This window comes from Panthera pardus, unplaced genomic scaffold, assembly GCF_024362965.1.
Source record: "Panthera pardus isolate Hobbes unplaced genomic scaffold, ASM2436296v1 HiC_scaffold_25, whole genome shotgun sequence".
In the NCBI taxonomy this organism is placed as follows: domain Eukaryota; kingdom Metazoa; phylum Chordata; class Mammalia; order Carnivora; family Felidae; genus Panthera; species Panthera pardus.
The window spans coordinates 39755239-39781140 of record NW_026526821.1 but is presented as its reverse complement, the minus strand read 5'-3'; the positions used below and the strand labels follow the sequence as shown (position 1 = coordinate 39781140).

General features: G+C 34.9%; 2 protein-coding genes across 4 annotated transcripts in view; one reads left to right on the top strand and one right to left on the bottom strand.

The window, feature by feature from the left end:
* Window positions 1-25902, bottom strand: part of MACROD2 (mono-ADP ribosylhydrolase 2) — a 2022401-nt gene that overhangs the window by 1648603 nt on the left and 347896 nt on the right. The gene's annotated exons all lie outside the window — the stretch shown is intronic.
* FLRT3 (fibronectin leucine rich transmembrane protein 3) lies at window positions 11155-24833 on the top strand. 3 transcript variants are annotated; one of them, XM_019462763.2, is made up of 4 exons: window positions 11155-11392; window positions 13228-13364; window positions 19522-20283; window positions 21284-24833. In XM_019462763.2, exon 4 carries the CDS (start codon window positions 21327-21329, stop codon window positions 23274-23276), a length of 1950 nt encoding a protein of 649 aa, XP_019318308.2. In that variant the 5' UTR covers window positions 11155-11392; window positions 13228-13364; window positions 19522-20283; window positions 21284-21326; the 3' UTR covers window positions 23277-24833. The 3 variants fall into 3 exon arrangements, with proteins under 3 accessions (XP_019318308.2, XP_019318309.2, XP_019318313.2); XM_019462764.2 differs by lacking the exon at window positions 13228-13364; XM_019462768.2 differs by lacking the exons at window positions 13228-13364; window positions 19522-20283.

Below are 25902 nucleotides of genomic sequence, written 5' to 3'. Positions count from 1 at the left end.
TACCTCTAGACTTCTTGTCATGTGGAAAATTTCTTTATTTAAGCCACTTTGAACTTCCCTGTCTGTTATCTCCTGCTGAAAGCACTCTAACAAAGAGAATTTTGCAATATCTAGTATAGTTACCTATACCTATAGTCATCCCCTAAGACCCACAAATTCCGCTTCTGTGTATATAAGCCAGAGGACCTCATCCACGTAGAGTAGGACATATGTAACAGAATGTTCCCTGTAGTCTTATTTATACAGGGGTACAACCTACTCTAAAACAACAAGCTAAAAGAAGCCTAGCTCACTGTGGGGAAACCCATGACCACCCTGAAGTACCTATCTGGACTTTTACACAAGTGAGAAATCAACGTCTATATTGTTTAAGCCTCTCTTACTTTAAGTTTTTGATGACTCACAGCTGTTCCTAAGTTTAATTAAACAAAAATAAAAACACAGACTAAAAACATACCACCAAATTCATAACAGTGGATGCCTCTGGGAAAAGAAAGAGATAACTGGATAAGAGAGGAAACTAAGCATGCTTCAACTTTATTATTTTTTTACATTTTACTTTTAATTAAGAATCTAAAGCAATAATTAATTGAAATAAATTAAATGTTAACCTTTGTTAATTCTAGGTGATGCACACTCTATTGTGTTATTCTCTGTACTTCCCTGTGCTTAACTTCTCAAAATAAATGGATTACATAGACAAAAGTTTACCAAAAAAGGGGGGGGGGGAAGGTGGGGAGGGAGGAAAGGAATGAAAAGAAATGTTCTCTGTCCCAAAAAGAAAGAAAATGGGCTCCTTCTGTGTTTACAAATTAGACACTATCAAGATCCAATTTATCTTCTATTAAATTAAAGATTGACATTACCCAATGTTGTGGAAGGTGCACGGACTGGGAGAACACATCCTTTCTGAAGGGCATTATTATAATTACAGCAAATTCATTAAAAGATTGTCAGCTCTACGAACTATCAACTTTACCTCAAAGAAGTTATCTTAATAATTTTGATGAGCGCAAAGATTTAGTTAGAAGCATTTTCATCATAATTTCACTTATAGTCTTGAAAAGTTAAAAACCACACAAATGGCCAGCAAGACAGACTAGTTACATTGATTACTTCCTGTGCAAATGATGGAATACTATGTTACTATGTTCCCATTACAGCTGACAATATCTGTGTATATTTGATAATGCAGAAACAAGGTCACAAATTTCTTAAGTGAAAAGAAATTATAAATCAAATAAATTATAAAACAATAAGTATTTTCCTAATTTTATTTTTTTGCATATAGACATAAGTTCTATACATCTGATTGGCTTAGTACCACCCAATGTTGATACTGGGAATTCACATTATCTTTATTTTCCTCTTATCATTATTTTCTAACTTTCCACAACAAATGACTAAACAGTGTCATTTAATGGCTGTAAGTAAACTATAAAGTGAATCATAACAGTTGATTGCAACCAGTCTGATGGAAATGGACAGTATTGGTCAATTCATTTCTTATCATTACAAAATACGTAAGTGGTTCATAATAGCATTGTCTTCTGAGTCATTCTGTCTCCTCTCTTAAACAACCTGCATTCATTTTTAAATAAGTTATAAGCATCCCATGTGAGACATACTGAGGGAAAAAATACAATTGGGACATATTCTACCAAAATCAATCCTTGGGACTGATAGGACAATCAGTGGTTTTCCTTAACTGATGAGTAAAGAACTTTGTTTGTTTACCAGTGAAGGATATTGTTTATAAAGGACAAGTCAAAAGAAGAAATGAGGTTCAGAAGAGCCAAATGTAAATAGAAATGCATGATAGGATTCTGGCTCACTATATGGTAAATGACACATCCTAAACTGGTATAACTTTTTCTTAATATTTTCTTTCATTACATTCTGATACAAATTACAGGGGCACCTGGGTGCTCAGTTGGTTAAACATCCGACTCCTGATTTTGGCTCATGTCATGATCTCACAGTTCATGAGTTTGATCCCCAAATTCTTTCTCTCTCCCTATTTCTCTGCCCCTCCCCAACTCGCACCTTATCTCTCTCTCTCTCACTCTCTCTCTCTCAAAATAAAACAAACAAACCCAAATTACAATGAACTCTTAATACCATAGTATTTTTATTCCATGTCTAAAATCTAGACATTTATTCTGGTTTCATATTTTGAATGACTCTGCTTCCTCTACATCTTTACAACGTCAGACTACAAGTTAATCTGGATACAAAGTAGAAGCCTTTGAAAGCTTCCCCATACTCCTAATGGCTATGTCGGTGATTTGACTGTGACATATGGCCTCATACACATATCCCTCTTTCATAGTCATGGCTTATTTGGACCATACTAGCTTTCTCAGCAAGTGTCAGCTTTCAACCTCCTAACGCAGATGATTTCCTTGCCACACAGAGAAGACCCTTCTTCAGTCAAGGGATTGCAATCCAAGATGCAGAATAATGGCTTGGGAGTCTCATAGACACTTCTGTAAACTTAGAACTGGCAGCTTTGGGAAAGCCTCAACTTTCTTCCCTGGGAAGGCCTAATAAGGGAAGGAGCAGAGTCAGGTCATATTTTTAATACCCCAAATTAGTAACACCTCCATATTTGAAAACCCTTTCTCCTCTGCAATCAAATTTTATTATTCTAGTCTATGCTAAGCTTTCTACCGTGCTTTTCATACTATCACCATTATTGGAATAATAAATAGTCTCATTATATTGACAGTATTATTTTGCTCAAATCTCTGAACTCTTCTTCCTCACTGGCCTCTATAATTTAGCAATCTCCTCATTCTTCCCCAAAATTAAATACAAGGATGGATGAGGGCAACATGCATTCCCAATATTCTTAGAAAATTTCCTCTGTTATCCTTGCTTGCGCTTACCACTAAAGTCACTAGTAAAGAGTTCAAAATCTACTTTCTATGGCTCTCTTCCCCTCAAATTAGCATATTATTCCTATCTCAATGACTCTGATTTTCTCCTTAATATCTCTTCAAAAACTTTCCTTGCTTAGCTGCTGTCAGTCTCATTTCAAATATGGCTTTTTAGCCCAGAGTGCATTAGCTAAATTGTTCCTGACCTTCTCATCCACAGACTAAGAACAGGTTTCTTTGCCATTTCTTTGGGATTGCTTTGAAATCTATATCTAGCTGTCATGAGATGGCTTGGGTCCACCTTAATCTATATGTGAGTGGACACAGCAACTTGAGGAGGTTGGTTATAAAGTCTTTGGGAAACAGATAATAAGTCAAAATGACCAGACTGATAACACATGTCTTACCATCCAATAAACATTTGTTGAAAAGTAGTGGGAAGACACAAGGCAAATTAGACATCCAACTTGAGGGGCCTCCTTATATTGCCTGTTCTACCTTCTCATTCTCACCCCTTTCATTCTGAGTGTCTACTGAATAGCAAAAGCTTACTTAGACAACCTCACCACTCATTCCTCCTCACCAGCTAATGCAGACACTTAGTTGGAAATAAAACCAATCTAAACAAAATAAAGAGGATGCTAGTAAGTTGGATCAACTGCATTAAACGCTACAACCCTTCTGACCCTGAACAGCATCTGCTTCTCTTAGAACCAGAGATACGACCTTAACACCATCTTCAGAGTGCCCCAAACAAGCTTTTGGACTGGCACCTGCTATGCAATTAGTAGATACCGGCTGTATTAGAATGGAGATGGTAATATTGTTTTGTTAGTCAAGAAGACAGGATATAAATACGATTTAAAATTTCCTATAAACTTTTTTTGTTCATTCGAGTCAGGATATAAATATAAAAATTCCTTATAATTGCTTAACACTTATAATAATTTATTTCTACATTTCTAATATTTTTATTTTCTATCAGTAAGCTATTCCTATTTTCTGTTAGAAAACTATTCTGGAAGCACATAAGATGAAAGCTATTTTCTCTAACCACTTCCAAATATAAGACAGAAAGATTTGCTTGCAAGGAGCAAATAACAACAGTGACAAAAACAATGACAATGATAATGCTGATAATTTACAGTGTATAAGATATCGGTAAAACTTTTAATTTTAAATTGTACATAAAGTAAAACTCAAGCAAATGTTTTAAAAAGATATAATTCTGCTTTAAAAAAAAGCTTAGCTATTGAAAAACCAATGTTAACCTTGCATTTTTGGTATCAAATCTGCCATTTATATTTTACTTGTCCTTTCTTTCCTCTTTAGTCAGCCAACAAGCTTTGCTCTTTGTCAGTAAGATATGATCTGATAAGCTTATTTCTGACTTGCCCTAGGGGAAAAGTGGAGGACAGAATTACATGTGGACACTTCAGAGTGACAAGTCTGTTCCCTGGGCTACTGAAGAAAACAAAGAGGGGCTGCATGGGAAACAAGTCAAATAGTTCTATATCGCCTCTATGTAAACATGACAATTAAACAACTACCAAAAAGCTTCTCAACTTCTTCCTTAATAAAAATTATTAACTTTAAAAAGTAATGCTTTTTAAATAATATTTTTAAATTCTACCATTGTTTTAAAAACAACTTATTAAGAATAAAAACTCACTAAAGTATAAGTAATTCTTGGGAATATTTTTACACTTTTAATAAACCTAGAAAGCATCTGTAAATTTGTAGTTCTAACATATTTCAAATGTCAAACAAAAAGAATGAAAACTTAACTACTTAAAGAATTAAATTCCCCAAATTTAAAGTTAATCACTTAAAGTATGAAGGAAGTGAATCAGAGGAAACTATAGACATAGTTTAATCTTTGTCATGAATCATGCTTTGAAATTTAAATAGATTTATATTTTAGAGAAACTGTCCAAGTGGTAAACACGTGATTCAATTATAACTTATTGTTATTTGGAATAGATGATATTGTAAAATATTCCCTTAGTCCAAACCTAGTCAATAGAGAATACTCTATTTTTACTCTATTTTTACTCCTATTTTACTCCTATTTTTAAAGGATAGAGAATACTCTATCCTTTAAAAAATCTTAAAAATAATCGACTCATACTAGTTTTCAAATGAAAAGAAATACTAATCATGGTAAATCTGTTTCTCCTAGATGATGCCAATGAAGTACAATTTCCATAGTCATTTATAAAACAGACATAATATAAAAGGTTTTTTTTTATTCTACTTTAACCATGTTTTTTCAACATTAAACGTGTTTATGTACCTAAGTAATCTGGACTGCAAGGAAAAAGCAATTCTTAAAAAGATAATCTCAAACAGAAGGAGAACTACAGTGCTGGTTTCCAGAAATAAGAAAAATCTGACAACAATTTCAGGAAATCTTCCTTTCATATAGTCTCTTTGTGTACCTAAAATTAGCACCAATACTCCAGAAATAGTGAAATAATAAGATGGTTTGTAAGTGATGACAGCTTTGGTCAGGACTGACAGCAATAGCTAGCTATATAAAAGAGAATCACAAGGCTCCAGGGCAATGCACTTGTACGATATCCAGTAAATACACATCTCAATAATTAGACATACATTGATCTGCTCTTATTAACTGTTAGTCATTCATCCAAAGCTATGTTTTAGTTTAATAATTTCCAAGGATAAGGAATTTGTCCTTTGGTTGTAATTAAGTCTCCAAACCAGACTTAGATACTGTTATCTCAAGGTCTGAGCATCCAGGACAGTAGGCAGAATCATTTCACAAATTGTTTCATTCCCAAAGATAAATTGTTAAAATGTACAGTTCAATTTAACATTAATGGATTGTGCCTTTTGAATAGATCCTGGCCCCACTCATCACCAGGAAGATAAAAAAGCAACTATCCACAGGTTTTAGCTCTGTCTCGGTAAGTGCTTTCTCAGATTTAGTAATGAACTCTTACATGCACCACTTCATTGAAGTTTGTAATAGCTAAACGAGGGTCCCATATCTCCATCCTCATAAATGAGAGAACTGAGGCTCGAAGAACTTAAGTTCTTTTCCCAGGGCCACACACTTAAGTATCAGAGGGAGAATTCACTCACTCTGCTTAATCCAAGTCTCTGCTTTTTCCAAGGTCCATTTTAAAAATCTCTTTTATATTTTAAAACAAAGAAAGAAAGATGACAGGACATTGGAGAGTAGGAAGGGATAAAGGGCACAGCCTATATCAGTGGGAGTTGGACACTGCATCAGCTGTATGGGCATACATGAAAGCACTGAAGATGGAAAAAAGTAGGGATCCCCAGGCTTTCAGTTTTACCAGCTGCCTCATGCCATCACTTTTGGCTAAGTACTAACCTGTTCTGAACCACAATTCTTTTTTCCTTTCCTGAGAGGCCAAAGGGGTGATTTTTTCTCAGGTGGTGGTAGTTACTATTGTTTTAGATCACCTTTCTCCCAATCCCTGAAGTATATCAGTCTAATTCGGGGTAGAGGGAAAGTAGCTTGTTCCAGAAAGCGGGCAGATGAGCAGGCAGGGAGGGAAATAACCAGTCTGATTTTGCTTTGATTTCCGTTTCAAGTCCTGTAATGACAGATCTCACTCCAGTGAAGTATGTTTTGGAAATATACTTAAAAGGGATATGTGATTGTTTTTACGTACATTTTAAATGTTGACTAATAAAAGGCAAATATCAGAAGAAGAGTTTAATATAGCACTTTTAAACCTTTTAGTATACTAAGGCATCTGTGACCTGCTAAAATCTAATTATTTCCCCAACACCCTTTGGAATTGTTCAGAAAGATGTAGTAGTTTCTAACTGGTGCATTAGGCATCTGGCCTGACTTCACAGAAGTAGAGATAGCTGAATGTGCACTCTCTCTATATATTTTATTAATATCCCATAGGCTCATGTTAAGATTTAGTACTGATATGCCCTGACATGTATCACTACCTGTTGACAGGGAAAATAAATAAAATAAAAAAAAAAAAAACTGGGCTAGACTTGAGAGGGTCTACAAATAGAAAATCTTTAAAAGATGTTTTGGCAATTTAAACAGAAACTCTGGTTTAAAAAAGAAAAGAAGAGAAGAGAAGAGAAAAAACAGCTTCAAGTTTATAAATTTATAAACCATGCCCAAGTTTCAGCATGCCAAATCCTTTGAAAATGAGCTAACCTCTAGAATCCACTCCTTCCTTCTCAAACTAACAGTGCCCAACCTTCCCCTGGGCCATACCCTCTCCTCCATTCTTAACCATATATTTGAGTAGGGGGCTTAATTACGCTCACTGACATATCCCCCCACCTTTCCGTAATAGGTTCAGAAATGAGAGAAATTGAATCACAGGGTTATGTGCAGGAGCTTCTGGAAGTGGCCTCTCTTCCCTTAAACACTGTAATATGGGAATGTGATATGTGGAACTGTTAGAGCCTAAGGGAAAAGCCTGGAGCTGCCAAGGGTCCACTACATATAGCCTGAGGAGTCTGCCAACACTGAACAAGGCCAAACACTATGAGCCAGAGAGAAACTCTAACTTTGTTGACATATTTTAAGCCACTGTATCAAGCTTTACCTAAAGCCAGACCATACATTTGAACTTCTCAGTTATATGAACCAAAGATTCGAATTGTTGATTAGACAATGAGGCTTGGATTTTAAGTCACCTGCAACCAAAAAATTCCCAAGTATATTATAATAGCCCAAGGCATTTAATATACCAAAAGCCTGAGTTGTGTTTTTTGCTTGTTTTTTTTTACCCAAATTTGAAGACTTAATTCCCATGAAAAATGTTGAGTAGAAGAAAAATCATCCAGAAATGTTTCTTTCTAAGACTTAAAACGAATTTAATACATGCTAAGATTAAATCACAAATAGCACAGTTGGAAGTGGTTTGGTGGATCATCTAGTCCTACCGGCTTCTTTTATAGGGATGTTCAATGAATCTGTATAGAGTGAATGAATGAATGAAGAAGGAGTGAATGAGGTATGTTAAGTCTAGATAGGTTAGAATTCCTGAATTAAACTGTTCCCTGGAATAATATGTATTAGAGTCACTTTCAGCTGGGAGTTTATACTAAAAGAGATTTGATTTGTTGTTATTGTTGTTTTCATTTGCATACACAAGTAAATGGCAGAGCCTGGGAAACCTGATTCCAAATCCAATCTCCCCTATTCTCCCCCAAAGAACATCTCATATCCTCTCACAAAAACAGAAAAACACAAAGTCCTTTGATATGACCAGTTTAGAGTTTTACAACTAGGATATGCTACTGGAGTTCATTTTTAATCCAGCTGTTTACAATCTGGAATGTATTTTCTCATGTACACTGTTGGATTCACGCACTAGCCCACAAAACAAATGAAACACAACCTAAAACTCTACTATAACTCAATTAAATTCTAAACCCTGGGAACATAAGGGTATGAAATGCATGAGGACAACAGAAAAAAAAAAAAAAAATCAACACGAAAATCTCCTATTTGCTTACCTCTTCCCCCATTTCCTTGCTACAGAACCACTTCAAAGGGAAATTTAGAAGAGTGTGAAAAAGCTATCATGGCTGTCTCCTATTTGCACACTCCTACTTGTGTATCTCCCTTTGTGTACTCTTCTACTTCTTAATGTGCCTTTTTTCCAGGTATTCAGATGCCCTCATCTTAATAATGGCAGCTACCATTCACTGTGTACTTACTATGAGTCAGGCACTGAGCTAATAAACTCAGAAAGATTTAGCAATTTGTCTACTGTCATGTAGCAAAGCCAAGATGGAGTCCGGGTATGCTAGACTCTGAAGCCCATGACCTTTAAACATTAGATTACACTAATTCTTCCTCTCTGAGCTGAGTCCTCTCTGCTGTAAGAATCAGTTCCTCCTTTCCTATCACAGCCTAAAGGGCATCAGGCTGAAAACTGCTTGTCTTCCTTCTCCTCCAACCAGCACAGTCATCCTTTTATTACAGCTAATCTCCTTTAAGTAACAAAGAAGGAAAACAATCTATAGTTACTCAGGGTAACTCTTAATCTTTCCAGAGGCAGTACTTACTATTATTATTCACCTCCACTGGCAGAATTCAGCCAGCTGATAAAACTAGGAATTTAAAAAAAAAGAAACAAAGAAAGAAAGGAAGAAACAAACAAAGAAAGAAACAAAGGAACAAAGAAAGAAAGAAAGAAAGAAAGAAAGAAAGAAAGAAAGAAAGAAAGAAAGAAGAGCAAAACATGGAAGCAACAAAAGAGTATACATTTTTGGACAGGGTAGGATGATAGAGACTATCTTAAGAGTTTACCTCCAAAGTCAGTACCTTTAGTAGATCATATATACAATATATCTACTCTATTAGATTATATTTTTCACAATCTCTTGCCTTCTTCTATGTTTTAATCCACATTAAAAAAAAAAAAAAGAAACAGTACATAATTGGCATTCAATTATTTCCTGTTGCCTTTATTCACCATGCGATAAAACCAAAGCCCAGAGCACATAATACGAAGTCATATCACCAATGGCAGCTTAGGGAATGGAAACCTCAGAACTCCTAACTCCCAGGCAACTATGCCACCTTGTAGGTACTTATAACCAAAATTGCCCATTTATCTTTCTTTTCTGTTTAAGGTCTGCCTGAATGGAGACAAAACTGATTAAATATGGATATGAATATACAGTAATCTGGCCAAAGCAAAAACTCCTTTTTAAATATAAACAACTGCCATCTGAAAAGAGCCTCTAGAAAGACTTATTTCATAAAATAATCTAATCCATGTATTTGTTTTGCAGTAATAGAAGAAAATTCACCATTTAGTGAGAGATTATTCCCACCTTCCTTTCCTCCAAAAATTCAGCAGCTGCATCTCAGTTTAAGTTGTGTTACCTAACATTTTTAAGAAATTGTCTTTTTAACAGACATTAGAGTTCTAAAACTCCTGGATTTAATGGGTCTGCCCTCAGTGGCCAGCAAAAGTACAATCACAGAACAATAAGGGTCAATATACCTCTAATTGAGGTTTCACCATCTACTTTGATATCACCCATTCTTGGAGGGGAACTCAGAAGGTCAAACTGTTATCAAAGAAGCATAAGAATAGATAAACTAAATGAAGCTAATGAAGAGACTATAATCAAATACTCCTGGGAAAGACAATCAGCTGGCCTCCTTCAGAAACAGACATTCATAGGAACTTTTTAAAAAGCACAAAAGACAACATTGTAAGCCTTTAAGAATAAAGCATATAATATTAGTTTAAGGAAATTGCCTTCCAGGTAAATCTAAAAGCAAAATATTCCCCAGCAACAATAAAAAGTGAAATGAACTTAGTGGAAAACTATGGCCCCAAAGCAATTGTTGACCAAACAGAAGAAATCAGTCTATGAAAATCATAATTGAATATGAATGTCTATAATTCTGCTAATTAGACATACACATTCAATTGTCCAGTGTTTATTCGTGTACCAAAATTAAAATAAAATCATTTTAATATAAGCAAAACCACCCTGAAAGGTTTTTCTTAAGATGTTTACATTTTAGTCCATATTTAGAGCAGCAAAAATATATCAGAAAGGAAAAGACTCTATTTAATTTTTCTAAAACTTTTCATTTTAGGGAGGGCTCCCTAATTATGAAAAACCTAATATCTACTAGGTTCAAAGGAGATGGACAAATAGTGGAAGTATGTGAAAAATAGTTTCATTTCTTAAAACATATACAGAACAATAAATTACTCATTACCTCTAGAAAAAAGGACTAGTTACTTTCAAAGTTCTTTACCATTTGGCATGCCTGTTCCCCTTCCCTTAAATAAATCAGTTATTCATTTGAACCTGCCTTCTACTCATTTGTCAAATAAATATTCACAGTTAGAGTTAAGAGCCTTCAAAATTCCAATGCTATTGGAACTAATCAATAATGAAAATAATATGATTTTTGGTTAATTTTTTAATACACATAGTTCAAAAATTAAAAAAACCTAAGTGTTTCTACTATGATCTTATAAGTTTCCTTCTAACATGCTCGTATTTTTTTAATAAGCTTGCTACCACTACCTTGCTGTGTTAAACTTTAGAAAACGTTGAGATTCCAAAGGCCGGCCTACAAACCAAATGGCATCCCCGCTTTGGCAGGCTGAGCGCCTCATTTTGGCTTCTCTCACTCCCTCTAGCGTTCGCAAAGCTCATCTGTCTGATTATCCAGTTACCTCACTGAACAAGAGCTCGGCTAAGTCCTGCCCATCTATGACATCACCCCTTCTTCAACCACTGCGAGGTGAAGCTTTAACTTCAGACTTGGAGGTGGGCTGTGTGCAGTAAACTGGAATGCTCTCCCTCACTCACTCCTCAGTGTAGGAGTGATCCGAAGCAGGACAAGCTCTGCCTGCAGCTGCTGTTGGCTTTGTGTGGACTGGACGCGGAGCTTGGGAGAGGGGGGAGGGTTATTACTCCAGTTCACAGTCAGTGGAATTACAGCTATAGCGGCAGTATACATGGGATTGCTTTTTCTCGTCTTCCTGGTAAGTGTTTCCCATGTTTTTCCTTAAGATTGTCCCAGAAAGTTTGCTTGGTTTTACTCTGTAGACAGAAATGAGTTGGTACTGTGAGGCATCCAAATATGAACGTTTGCTCTGTCACCAGTAAGAGCAAAATATGTGTGTGCGAGCCAGCAAGGAAAAATTGGGCTAGACAAATGCAAGAAGTTTCTTAAAACCTTCTTTCATTCAAAAGTAATAATTAATAGCTATTTTCTGCCTTGTATAGTTGCTATTTGTATAAGAGCCTTATGGAAAACATTAGGTTGGAAAGTTAAACGTTATATATTGAAGAATACAAGGCAGATTTTTTTTCACAGAGAGGAAAGCAAAAGGTCTTGCTAACTTGGTGTGTACTGTATGTGTGGTATGATCACCAATTGCTGTTTTTACAACTGTGAAAGAAAATCAATAATCCCTCTGCCCATGAGTACGCAGTACATGAAAAGCATACATCTTGCTCACAGCTAGCTGAGCTACTCCCGGAGACTTCTGTGCCTCTGTAAGGATTAACAGCTACACCTAGATTTTAAAGCTTGCACTGCTATCCTGCCAGAGCTGCTTCAAGCATTTCAGGCTTGCAAATCTCAACTAGTGACTTCAGCTCAGAGGAGGGGGAGACTTTCTTCCAAACCATACCCCCGCTCCAGGAGAATGCCAAAATCCATTGCTTGGGCAAATGTAGTATGTGACTAGCATAGTAATTGGCAAAGCCTACTCAGAAAAACTAACAAAGCTCAGCGTGGAAGCGGTGCCTGATGTATGCAGTGAGTTCGGGGTGGCAAGAGGAACAAAAATTAGTAGAGCCCTCATCAAGTGGGATGCGCAGAGTATCCACTCACTTGCAACTTACAAGAGCAAAATTTTATATTGAAAGTAATGCTTTCATACAGCAAAGCTTCCAAACAGTAGTTAAATATATCTTCTAAAAAAATGTTTTTTTTTTTCCCAGTGAATTAGGTCTGAAACAAAATGGTTGCATAGAGGTAAAAAGTGCAACAGGCCTATATTTTCTCAACATCTGGGGGTTGATATTTGATTGATTATTTTATCTATTTATTTAAAATAAAAAAAAAAAGCCTTGATATTTGCCAATTATGGAACCAAATCCTCTAATGGCTTTAACAATTAGCTATTTTAAATTTTCTTAAATCTATCTGTTCTAAAATGCACATATATGTTATTTTATTAGCAGGAAACAACATGAATAAATTAGCCACTAGAAAAGTGCTTCAGATGTAGCAATGCCTTTCATTTATCCCGAACCGCATACAAATATCCTGACTAGCTTGAAACATAAAGAATTAATTTGTCTGTTTTAAGACAGAACCATTTATGCTTGCCCCAAAGTGACAGATGATTGATTGATACTCATCTCTTCTGAAATGAGTAAAGAAAGAAATCCATCCTTTAAAAGTACCACAAAATATTAATACTACCATTACTACCAATATTAATAATAACATACCAGGATTTAGTCTCTAAGAAGATTAAATCAGAGACATTCTACTTAGTTTGCAAATATGTGTGTACACAACACATATACATATACACACACTTTCACACGTACATATGTTTATTAGCCTGAAATAAAAAACAAGGTTACAAAAACGTGATTGTATGAATTTAAGTAGGAAAATCTCATCCATTTTTTTTTAATAGAGCACTGCCAAAACACATCAAATCCAGGAATCAGCAAAGATATTATTGAATGAATAAACATAATGAATTCATTAATCTTGCTCTTGTTAATACTAACCATCAGTTATTAATTGGGCTTTTCATTTCTCTGCACCCCCTTTTAAATCAATTTTGATTAGGTTCAAATGCCTAACTCAACACTCCTTAAACATTAAAGCTTGTGAAATACATAACTGGGCAACAAATAAAGTTTTTACAAAAAGAAGAACAACAGTAAGAAAATTTGTCATAACTGAATGTAGCCACAAAATAGAAGGTATGTTTCTTTTGCTTTCAAGTGTTAATTAAGGAGCCTCCAATTCTATCAAAACTTTTTCAGAGCTAAATGAAGCGGTGTGAAATAAATTTGGTTGAAATCTTGTGGCTGTCAGACTTTGTTAGCAAGCTATTAATTATCTTTACCCCAGTTTCTTCTCTAGACTATATTGCCCAATCAAATAGAAACTCCAATTATGTTCAGCATCTCCTGCCTAGGGACACCAGACCCTAATGAACACTCAGTGTCTCCAGATGAAAAATACAATTATCAGCTTTAAACATGCAAGTGCACTGCAGAGAGATTCGTCTGTGCTTTTCTTGGCCACACACCCTAAGGCTTCCTCCTCTTTCTGGATTATTTTGAGCAATTTAAAACCCTACAAAAATCAGTAGCAGAGAACTTGCCTTGTATTAACCTTATATGAATGTTTTTTCTTCCTGCTTTTTATTTTTGATGTTATACCAATACTAAATTAAATCTGGTCAGTTAAAGAAAAATTTCAGTGGATCTTAACTTTTCCCCCCTTTATTAAGGTGGGTGGGCTGCATAACAAAGAATGTGATTAATGGCAAGATGCAGAGCTAACTTAAAAATTCTGAATTAAATCACCTTAAATATTTTTATTCAGTCAGTGTATTTATAGCATTATAAATAATTGTTGAAAGTCAAATGAAGACTACCATAAATGACATCGATGAGGGAAATGAAATTCAGTAATTTTTCAAAGGTTGTAATTTCTTCCCTCCTTTTCCCTTCAGTCCCCTTTCCCTCCCACCCCCCACCTTTTGCCCTAGAGGCCTTCACTGTTCTTCTCAACGGGAGGCTTTGTTGTAATTAAACCAGAGAAAAACTGGCCGGCAGCAGCCAACATCTGACTTGCGGCTTCTGAAAGCACTGTTCTGGTAGAGTGTACCACCCCCCAGTGGGCAAAAACTCTACAGTAAATCTCTCAGCAATATTAATTCTCAAAACTGCCTTTTCCTATTCAGAGCATAAAAACGGCTGTTTGTCGACTTCTTCTAACATTCCACCATTTCAGAACTTATCATAAGTCAACAACCCAATTTCCAACGAGACAGTTTGTAAATGTCTTCTGGAAAAAAGCCTTCTTCCTCTTAAGAATCAATATAGGAATATACATTTCAGAAAGCATTTTCCAGTTTCAGACTGCAAATCAACATCACTAAATTTGGTGAGACATGACACCAAAAAAGAGTTTGGAAAGCCATGTTTACATTGCATAGAAGAGCAGGTTTCAGCACTTTGACTTGTCTATTGACAAGAACTCCAGAGAAAACAGATTTTAAGTAAAAGAGGAATGAAATATAATGTAAGCAGCACCTAAAGTTGCATTTGTTTTGCATATGCATTATCTTTTTCCTAGACTCAAAATTAAATGTCAGGAATGTATAAAAAGCTCTCTCCAGGTATTAGTCTCCTTAAATGAGAGGAGAGAGAAATTGCTCTCACTTGATGAGACAATGACAGCTTTTGTTCTTTATTCTTTCACTTTTCATGTGCACAAGTTACCGTGGCAACTTTGAAAAGAAAACCCACAGACCACATTTGGTTAAATACTATTTTTAAAAAGTGTGCCACTGGACTGTGGATTGATCAGTTTATGTGTTGTTGATTTTCTTCCTCTTCATTTGCTTTACATCAGTAATACCCTACTCTGAAACGAAAAAAAAAAAAAAAGTGTTTTATGATTTGAGATGTTCTCACCAACGAGCACAGTGCTTGGCGCACAGTAGACCCAAACATTTGTTGTATTAGTGTATAGAAACTTGAATACTAGAAATTTAAAGCACATCTACCAAACTGTACTCACAACTCTGAAAAAGGAGCTTTAAAGTTTGCAATGGGAAAACATTTGTGATTTTAATAGGTACAGTTTTAAGTGCAATTGCTCAAAGGTCAATGCAAACGTAAAACATGTTCCCTGCCCCAAGCCCTCTTCTGCTCACATTTACCTCCCTCTAAATTCATGTCTTACTCATTCACACAAGTCTTGGTTCTCCAATTCATTTGATCTGGATTTAAATATGACAAAAGGAAAAAGCATTCACTATGATGAAAGATAACATCCTAGTTTGCCTTTTTCTTTTAAGGATGCTTGATTTAACTTTAAAAACCAAAATAAGTGAAGCAGAATTGGATTCACTTATCACAAGCCTATGGAGAGAAAAGAACCAATAACATAAAAGGACAAAGTAAAAATCCTTTGCTTTGGAACTTTTATCCTCAGTTTTACATAAATAAAACACAACGTCTTCAGACTAGAAAATAGTCTAGATAAAACCAAGTCTGAAAAGGCACGGTTGCTTCTCTGCTGCTCAGCAAACCCTTCAGACTTCATGGCTCTCAAGAGGGGACTTAGAGGTCCTTCTGCTTGCCTGGCATTAAACAAAAGAATTGGAACTTTCCTGAAATCTGATGATCGTGGAAAATTTAACTACCAGTCAGGCTGCTTAGAAAGCATTTTGCTGTCACTATCAACTAACCTGATGTACTCCAGTTGTTCAGTTTAACCGTATATGTAGCTTATTTTAAATACCATTTGTCTTTACAAAGACTTGGCATTCACAGGTTGATCATTTTGTTGTGCTTTCAAAAAACATTTTAAGCCTTCATAAATAAATTACTTTCCAAAACTCTATGATTATATAAATTCCAATTTACCTAGAAATATTCACAGACTTGGGTAAGTCCGATTAAGCATGTGCTTTCTTCAACCTCAAGGTTTTATTTAAATAATAACACAATTAACTTGGATTAAAAATTCTTTTAGATTTAAAAAAAAATTTTTAAGCTCCCATTAAGATAGGATTATGTGAAGAAAATCATTAAAAAGAATCTTTACTAAAATCTCAAAAAACTCTGTACTCAATATAAGATTTTTTGAAAATAAGCCATGATTTCAAATCAATTTAAATCAAAGGCAACAAATAAAGGATTTAGGAAGTTACCAACATATAATCTTAATCTAAGTGATCAAAACATGAGAATACCTTCTCATTTCAAACATTCCCACCTCTAACATATTGTAGTAGCAGGGAAGAAATCATATAAACATGTACATTGCCCCAAATCCTTGACTGTATGTAAATACCAGTTTTCTATTCAGATAAAACTTCTTAAATTATATTAATTTTCTTAAAATATCTCAAAAAGATAGTATCCTTACTATTTAATACTTTCTTACATCATAGAACTAAACTGGAGGCTTTTCACAGACCTGATGATTACATTATAAATGCAATTTTCTTTTAACTCCACAATTTTTCTGTATTAGAAGAAACTGAAGAGAAAGATCCCTGTTAAAAATCTGATTTATCCGTGAGGTGATTATGTTGTTCTTTTTGTCACAGTTTTAAATGCTATATGCTTAGTAATGATTCCATTAAAAAATAGTTTTAAAACATTTCTTTGAGTAACCAGAGGTCCATTTATGTTTTTCCCCAAGTTACCCCAATAACAATATTTTTCTAAAAGATGGATTACTTTTTGTTCAGAAGTAATGGCCTCTTTTCCAGTCTATGCAGACATAAAGACTTCTGAAGTTGATGTTGTGGAAACCTGGTCATAGTGTCCATACCAGTGGAGCTCATTTTTCTTGTTACCATTCACAATCAACTACAGTTTCTCTATGTGCGCGACTCTGTAGAACCAGCTCAGAAAAAGGAAAGTGTAAGCACTGGGGGCAGCATCGCTTATTTTAGATAGATTATTATAGCCTTTAATATGCAAAGCAAAACAAAACAAAATTGTCTATCACTATAGTTTCAAATTTAAAAGGGAAGGGAAGGAAAAGATATAAAACATAAACTATAAAACACAATCAAACACAAATTGAACTGTTCTGAGGTTAAGTAAAAGGAGAAGGAATTTGTGAGGGAATCTTCATTTCTAAGAGTATTCTCTCCAGAGAAAGGTGCTTTTTATTTTTGCCTTTAGTTTTAATGCAACTTGGGGTGAAGAGAAATGACATTTTACAAGAATTTAATGAGATTTAAGGCTTTCTGTTAATCCCACATTATTACCACTATTGTACTAATGGCAATGTGAGTTTGCCTATCAAACAGAGCAAAGGAAGCAGTTTTACAGATGTAAAACCAGAAAAATAAACAAATTATTCTTCTTTTCACACCATTTTAGGTTTCTTTTTTTTTTTCTTCTGGGTTAAAAAGGTGAAAATCAATACATATTCTTAGAGCTTGATTTCATAACACATTTAAATACAAGCTTTATCACTAGTTATCATTATGAGCATCTTGGACATACTCTAGGCTAACCTGACTTGAGGAACAATCGGTTCTTAAATCCTCATTCATCAGATTCATCTCCTCAAATATAGAGTGTGTTGTGGCATGTGACAAATGCCTGACTACTGGTAACATTTTAAGCAGGTTCTCATCAGTGATTTTTTATAATAGTTTTTAATTAGTTTCAAATACAATTTAACAAAAGTAATTGTTTCCTAAACTTAACCACATTATTTTAAATGTTGAATAATTTTCAAGCTCAGAAAACATTTACAGCAGATACTTTTTAAAATAACTTTGTAATCATAATTTCAACAACTTGGTTTTTCATTTTCATATTCCACAAAAGCAAAAGTTTTCAAGAAAATACACCATTGAAATTCAACAATAATGAGCAAAGCCCTAAATGCATCACAGTAAAACCCCACTTTAAACAATAAGTCATTTAAACTTTCCTTTGTGGGCACTTTGCAATATCCACTAGAGACTACTTTATCCATCTGCAAACTGCTATTTTTGTTTCAAGTTGCTTAAATAATAAATTAAATGAATCTGTAATTTTTTTAAGTCTCCTTCTGTTAACGCATTCTATGATATGGTTGGTATTTCGTGGCAAACTAAAAGAAACTGAATTTTCAAGTAGAACCAGAAACACAAATTTTGGCCTTAACATTCACTGCCAGTAGCATTTGAATTCTGGAACAGATGCTATCCTTGTTGGATGCTAGGTAATTACTAGGGGAGAAGCAAATTATTTCTACTGTAAGTCCTTAATTTCAGGGTCAAATATTTCCATGACACCCTAATGTTCCCTACATATACAGAAAGCCTCTGAGTAGGTCATCCTGCATAAAAGATACTGATGCTACATACTTCCCCACCTCCACCCCAAAAAATCTTCATGGATATTAGATAATGGACAAAGCAGTCATCATTAAAATCACCGGTTTCTTTGGTGAAGCCTTAAGTCTTCTTTCAGAAATGACAAATAAACTTACTGGAAATTGGCATGTTCATGTTTGAATCTAGAGAGAAATACCTTGTCAGATTTTGTTATGCTTTCTGAATGGTCATTATAAGGAGATAGATTGACATAGTGTCCTTTCTTTTCCAAATACAGATTTTTCAAGTTCAGTTTGCTAAAAGAAAATTAAAATTATATTCCCCTAAAAAACTAATAGTAACCTGAACTTCTATGCTACCTTTTGGCCAAGAATACCTGAGTAACTAGAGTTCCGAGATCATCAACTAGTCCTCAGAAATACCTCTAAGGAGAAAGGAGATGAGGTTCACATTCTACAATTGGGAAAATTGAGGCCTACAGGAAGAATTAAACAGGGCACCGAAGAAATCAAAAGAAAAGATTTAAAGCAAACTCCTTTCAATTCTTTAAATTGTAGATTGTATGACTTTGTAAAACCATGTTCAGAAATCTCTTAAAAGTTACCATGGCATTTCTGTCAAAATCCTTGTTACATATTTGCTCACCTCTTTGTTGTACACTTGTTTTCTTCTTTTCAAACGTTTTATCATTTTATATCTAAGATTTAAAAGAGAACTTCTAAAGATTGACCTGACATGAATTCAAAAGCCATGGAAGGCACTTACTGGTTCTTGAATGACGCTTTGCTTCTGTGTTTAATTCAAAGTGACATTAACAGTTAACAGTAGAAATTATCTGTTTGGTGACAATCTCAACTTCAGCTCCTACTTTATTTGTATAGCAAAATTGCGAAGTAAAAAACAAACAGGTCATCTTATCCTTTTCACCAACTACTATGATGAAAGATTTCTTGCTTAAAGAAAGAACTGTTAAGTTTAAATTTCTAGGAAATCTCTCATATTAAAAGTTCATTATTAATAGTTTATTAAAACCTTTGCTTTCACAGGAGATGCTCATACCCAGTATATTTTAAGGAAGAGAAATGTAAAGGAAATCTAGTATGCTTCCTTTTTTTTTTCCCCCCATGAAGAATATTTGAATTAAGTTTCTATACCTCTTAAAAAAGAATACCTGTTCTTGTATAACGTGACTGCACCAGATATTCTGAGAAAGCAGCAAGAAGCAAAAGCTGGAAATAGCTATTTCACAGCAGGTAATCATACCTCAGGATATAGCTACTGTACAAAGTTTATACTTGGATAATCCTGTATAGGAATAAAGGTGGGGGGTAAATGACTGAAAAACCTATTACTATACAGGCCTTAGCATCATGAATGGCTTTCTTCATGAGGATCTGAAGTTACTATCTCTGACCACATTGCACAGAAGAGCCAATAAGAATTTCAAAGAGAGCAATTTCTACTAAGGGAATTAAGCTACACAAAAGGAACCTTCACACAGAAACTCTATCAGAAAAAAAAAAAAAGTACATAGGAAGCCATGTGTTCTACATAGTAACAGGAAGCTGAATTGTTTCTGGTCCCTACTTTAATGAGCTTGCCCACCATGCTGAACTGCAGCTGGAATGTTCATTGACAACAGCGAGCCTGATCTGGAGGTGTGTGCGGCATAGGATTACTTGAATAAACAGTGAAGAACATTTCCAAGGACTGAACAAGAATTTTTAATTCCCAGCCCCTCATCAGGAAAATAATATATGTGCATTGGATTTTCACTCACGCAAAATTTATTCACATCGTTAAATAAGGTAGGAAAAATATTAAAGTGTTTTATTTTCATGCCTGAAATTATAGAGGCTAATTAATATGTAAAGGTACAGAAGAGCTCATATTACACAGTAGATTAGTACAAATCTATAATTCTCCAGCCATGGGGAAAGTTGAACCATATCCTAGATTAGAACTTGAAGAAAAATAAATGCATTGTGAAACATATTATGAAAGAGAACATAATGAAAAGTTTGCACAAAGCCATTAAGCCATGTAGTGTGAAACATTAAAAAAGGGAAAAGAGTGACCTAGGTTAATATGAAATGGAATTTTCCACTTAGGTTAGCTGGATGTATTAGCTGTGTATTTTTTTCCTCCCTTAAAATAGATTAAAAAGATTCCTTCTGATTTTCTTGTTAGAAATACCAATGAAACAATTCTTAATATTAATAATCAAAGAAAAATAACATCAATAATCAAAACAAATGAATGGCTTTAGTAGGATTCAGGTCTTAAGAGGTATTTAACTGACTATTCCTTTGAATATTAAGAGGATAGATTTTTTTTTTACTACACATTTCTATACATGTACAGTCTACCTAAGAAGTAGACATCAAATTTTGATTTTTAAAAACAGTAACATTATCTTTAAGTACAGTAAATCATATTCCTATGTTTCAATTCATTATTAATGTTAAGAAAAAATTAGAAAATTGATTAGCTTGGTCAGTGACTGGCTATAGAACTGATATCAAACATGAAAGTGCTTTAGAATTCTCAGTAAAACTTTTATATTTAACATTTCAAAAGCAAATGGACTTGGGACATGATATTCTTTAATTAAATACTACAAACATTTAAGGTAAAGAGATTATAGGATGGTGTTCATTGTAAGCTAGCGATAAACCCTAAGCATGCAAAAAAAATTAAAAAGCTGAAAGTGATTACACATTTTAGTTTCCACATATATTTTGAACACTATTTTAAGTATCACAACCTGACTGTTTTCTGTCTTTCTTTTAACTCACTCCATTTTAGGGCTCTGACAGTACCGTGTACAAAGACCTCAACAGTGCTGACCATGATCAGCCCAGCCTGGAGCATCTTCCTCATCTGGACTAAAATTGGGCTGTTCCTTCAGGTGGCACCTCTCTTAGTTATGGCTAAATCCTGCCCATCTGTATGCCGTTGTGATGCAGGTTTCATTTACTGTAATGATCGCTTTCTGACATCCATTCCAACAGGAATACCAGAGGATGCTACAACACTCTACCTTCAGAACAACCAAATAAATAACGCTGGAATTCCTTCAGATTTGAAAAACTTGCTAAAAGTAGAAAGAATATACCTATACCACAACAGTTTAGATGAATTTCCTACCAACCTACCAAAGTATGTAAAAGAGTTACATTTGCAAGAAAATAACATAAGGACTATCACTTATGATTCACTTTCAAAAATTCCCTATCTGGAAGAATTACATTTAGATGATAACTCTGTCTCTGCTGTTAGCATTGAAGAAGGGGCATTCCGAGACAGCAACTATCTCCGACTGCTTTTCCTGTCCCGTAATCACCTCAGCACAATCCCTTGGGGTTTGCCCAGGACTATAGAAGAACTACGCTTGGATGATAATCGCATATCCACTATTTCATCACCATCTCTTCAAGGTCTCACTAGCCTAAAACGCCTGGTTCTGGATGGAAACCTATTGAACAACCACGGTTTAGGTGATAAAGTTTTCTTCAACCTAGTCAACTTAACAGAACTGTCATTGGTGCGGAATTCCCTGACTGCTGCACCAGTAAACCTTCCAGGCACAAACCTGAGGAAGCTTTATCTTCAAGATAACCACATCAATCGGGTGCCCCCAAATGCTTTTTCTTATCTAAGGCAGCTGTATCGACTCGACATGTCCAATAACAACCTAAGTAATTTACCTCAGGGTATCTTTGATGATTTGGACAATATAACCCAACTGATTCTTCGCAACAATCCCTGGTATTGTGGGTGCAAAATGAAATGGGTACGTGACTGGTTACAGTCACTACCTATGAAGGTCAATGTGCGTGGGCTTATGTGCCAAGCCCCAGAAAAAGTTCGGGGGATGGCTATCAAGGACCTTAATGCGGAACTGTTCGATTGTAAGGACAGTGCAGTGGTAAGCACCATTCAGATAACCACTGCAATACCTAACACAGTATATCCTGCTCAAGGACAGTGGCCAGCTCCAGTGACCAAACAACCAGACATTAAGAACCCCAAGCTCACTAAAGATCAGCGAACCACAGGGAGTCCAGCAAGAAAAACAATTATAATTACTGTGAAATCTGTCACCTCTGACACGATTCATATCTCTTGGAAACTTGTCCTACCTATGACTGCTTTAAGACTCAGCTGGCTCAAACTGGGCCATAGCCCAGCATTTGGATCTATAACAGAAACAATCGTAACAGGGGAACGCAATGAATACTTAGTCACAGCCCTGGAGCCTGATTCGCCATATCGAGTCTGCATGGTTCCCATGGAAACCAGTAACCTCTACCTATTTGATGAAGCCCCTGTTTGTATTGAGACTGAAACTGCACCCCTTCGAATGTACAACCCTACAACCACCCTTAATCGAGAGCAAGAGAAAGAACCTTACAAAAACCCCAATTTACCGTTGGCTGCCATCATTGGTGGGGCTGTGGCCCTGGTCACCATTGCCCTTCTTGCTTTAGTGTGCTGGTACGTTCATAGGAACGGATCACTCTTCTCAAGGAACTGTGCATACAGCAAAGGGAGGAGAAGAAAGGATGACTATGCGGAAGCTGGCACTAAGAAGGACAACTCCATCCTGGAAATCAGGGAGACTTCTTTTCAGATGTTACCAATAAGCAATGAACCAATCTCAAAGGAGGAATTTGTAATACACACCATATTTCCTCCTAATGGAATGAATCTGTACAAAAACAATCACAGTGAAAGCAGTAGTAACCGAAGCTACAGAGACAGTGGTATTCCAGACTCAGATCACTCACACTCATGATGCTGGAGGCCTTGTAGCTGACTGTGTTTCGGTTTTTTTAAACCTAAGGGAGATGATGGTAGGAACCCTGTTCTACTGCAAAACACTGGAAAAAAAGACTGAAAAAAGCAATGTACTGTACATTTGCCATATAATTTATATTTAAGAACTTTTTATTAAAAGTTTCAAATTTCAGGTTACTGCTGCGATTGATGTAGTAGAGATGCCTGAACACAAGTCTATATTTTAGTATTTTTTAGTAATTTGTACTGTATTTTCCTTGCAAATATTGAAGTTATAAACCATTTACTTTGTGTTCTACTGAGTAAGATGACTTGTTGACTGTGAAAGTGAATTTTCTTGCTGTGTTGAACAATCAGGACTGAGTTCACATGAGATCCTTGTAGTATAAGCACAGGCCATTTTTCACTTTGGTATTAATGAAATGTAAAAAAAGAAAACCTGGCTGAATGAGAAAACTTAAAGTTCAAAAAATAGTTATGAAAGAATGTTCCAACTATTAAATTTGTATTATCCCAGTGGTATTCAATAAATTAAAATATGTGACGTAATGGGCAATATCAAACTTGCTGCATATTTCCATTTTTACTCTAAGCAAATTAGATACTTTTAAGAAAATACGCATATCTTCTGAACAGAATACATCCGCTGGCATAAAGGAGTGTGAAGTCTGCTGTTAAAACCACTGTTAACAAAGCTTTGAGAATAAAGGACTTCACAAAATGAATAATGTAAGAGCACTCTTAAGTTAGGGGGGAATTTATACTTAGGAAAATATGAAATCTTAGACTCTGATAGTGTAATGACACAAACACCAGAATTGCATTTTGGTTTTGCCTATACCATCCTGATTTTTGAAAAGTGAATTCTAAAGATATAATTGTTAATGTTTATAATGTTTTTATCATAAATGATATCAAAAGAGAAACATACATATTTAAAAAGGTAGTGTACCCATAAGCAATTCCCCTCAACAATGCAGAGAAAGTAGTACTTTAAAAAAGGGAGAATTTAAAAGAAAAATAACTACTAGAAATCAAATTTAGATCTGGTTTATATGAAATGTTTTAACACTGTACATAAAAGTTCAATTTACCTTCACAATGATCAAGAATACTGCCCATTACTGTCACAGTTTTCCACATATTACATAATGAACTTGTAACATTTCTTTCTAGCTTCCTACTGAATTGTGAGCTATTACTTGTTTAAAAACCACATCATTTTTCTGTTGCCATGATTTTTATTTTTCCAACAAAAAACCAAAGTGCATTGTACGCCCTTTGGCCAGTCTTGTATGTGCCTTGATCCAATGCTACATGTATTCAGCTTTTAAAACTCGACAAATTTTTCATACTTCCTTAAATATGAAAAATTATCGTCTTATTGCTGAATAAAACAAGAAAAAAGTACAAAATAATCGTGCTTGCTTTTTCGGGATTATGTTACTATCACTAAAGTAGCAAATTGCCCAGCACATTATTCCTAAGCACCCCCATGTATTTTTCTAGGCATAAAAATAAACGTTGACTACAAATAAAAATATATATATAGCAATATCTCGAGCTTGTGTATCATTTAACTTTAAAGAGTTCAGTGTTTCATGAACAAATTAACTTTCTATCATTCTTTTGGAATACTATTATTTTGCTTATTCACTCCAAAGATGGAAAACTTCAGAAGTGGTTCTGTGATCTTTCAGTCTTTTTTACGTTGCTGCCATTGTCCTTACTGATACTTTTTAAAATGGTCTTTGAAAAACTAATATTTTTTTAATAGCTTTTTGGTAGTATGAGTTGGCATTACAGGATTTGAAATCTCAGATCTATCACTTACTAGGTATGTAATTAAAAGCAAACCACTTTCTCATCTCTTACATGAGATGATATGTATGGAAACTGCGCAATGTTCAACCAAATTAAGTTACTACTATTATGATCAAGAAAGTTTACCATGTGTTTCCAGAGGTTTGTTAGATATTTCTGCTTTTGCTAGTCCACTGACAAACATCTCCAGCGGCCTGTGAAATGTTATTTATTATTCATTTGCCATCTACATATGTTTCCCAATAAGTTTATCTCTTTTGACTTCTTGTTATGAAGAATACCTGTTTTCTAGGAATAACTTAGCAAAGACTCATGTGATTAACCTTAAATATAGGGAACGTTTTGTGAAGGAAGTTTGACTTTTGCTTCCAGAGGTTTTAAGTAGTTCAGCTACAGTGCTGCCAGAAAGGATGATTCCATTATATCGCTATAAACCTATGAGTTTATAATAAGCCAAAAGCCAAAAGATTATATTGACTAATTTCCAATTAGTGCATCTTTCATGAGCACAGGAAATTTTATGTGTGTTCTAATACATGCATTTTAATTATTTTACCTGGGATAAATCAGAAACGGGTTTTATATCAGGAAATATAAATAGCAACAACAGTGTAAAAGTTTATTCTTTTCCTAGGTCTATGAAACCCAAATGCTTTGCTGAACAAATATATATATGTATCTCCTTTTAATAAAATGATAAAATACAAATATCTACCTTAAAGGGCACTAAATTTATTATAAATACATATGCATATATCCCAAACAAATGTTCACAATTTTTACTGATCAGGCACTAACAG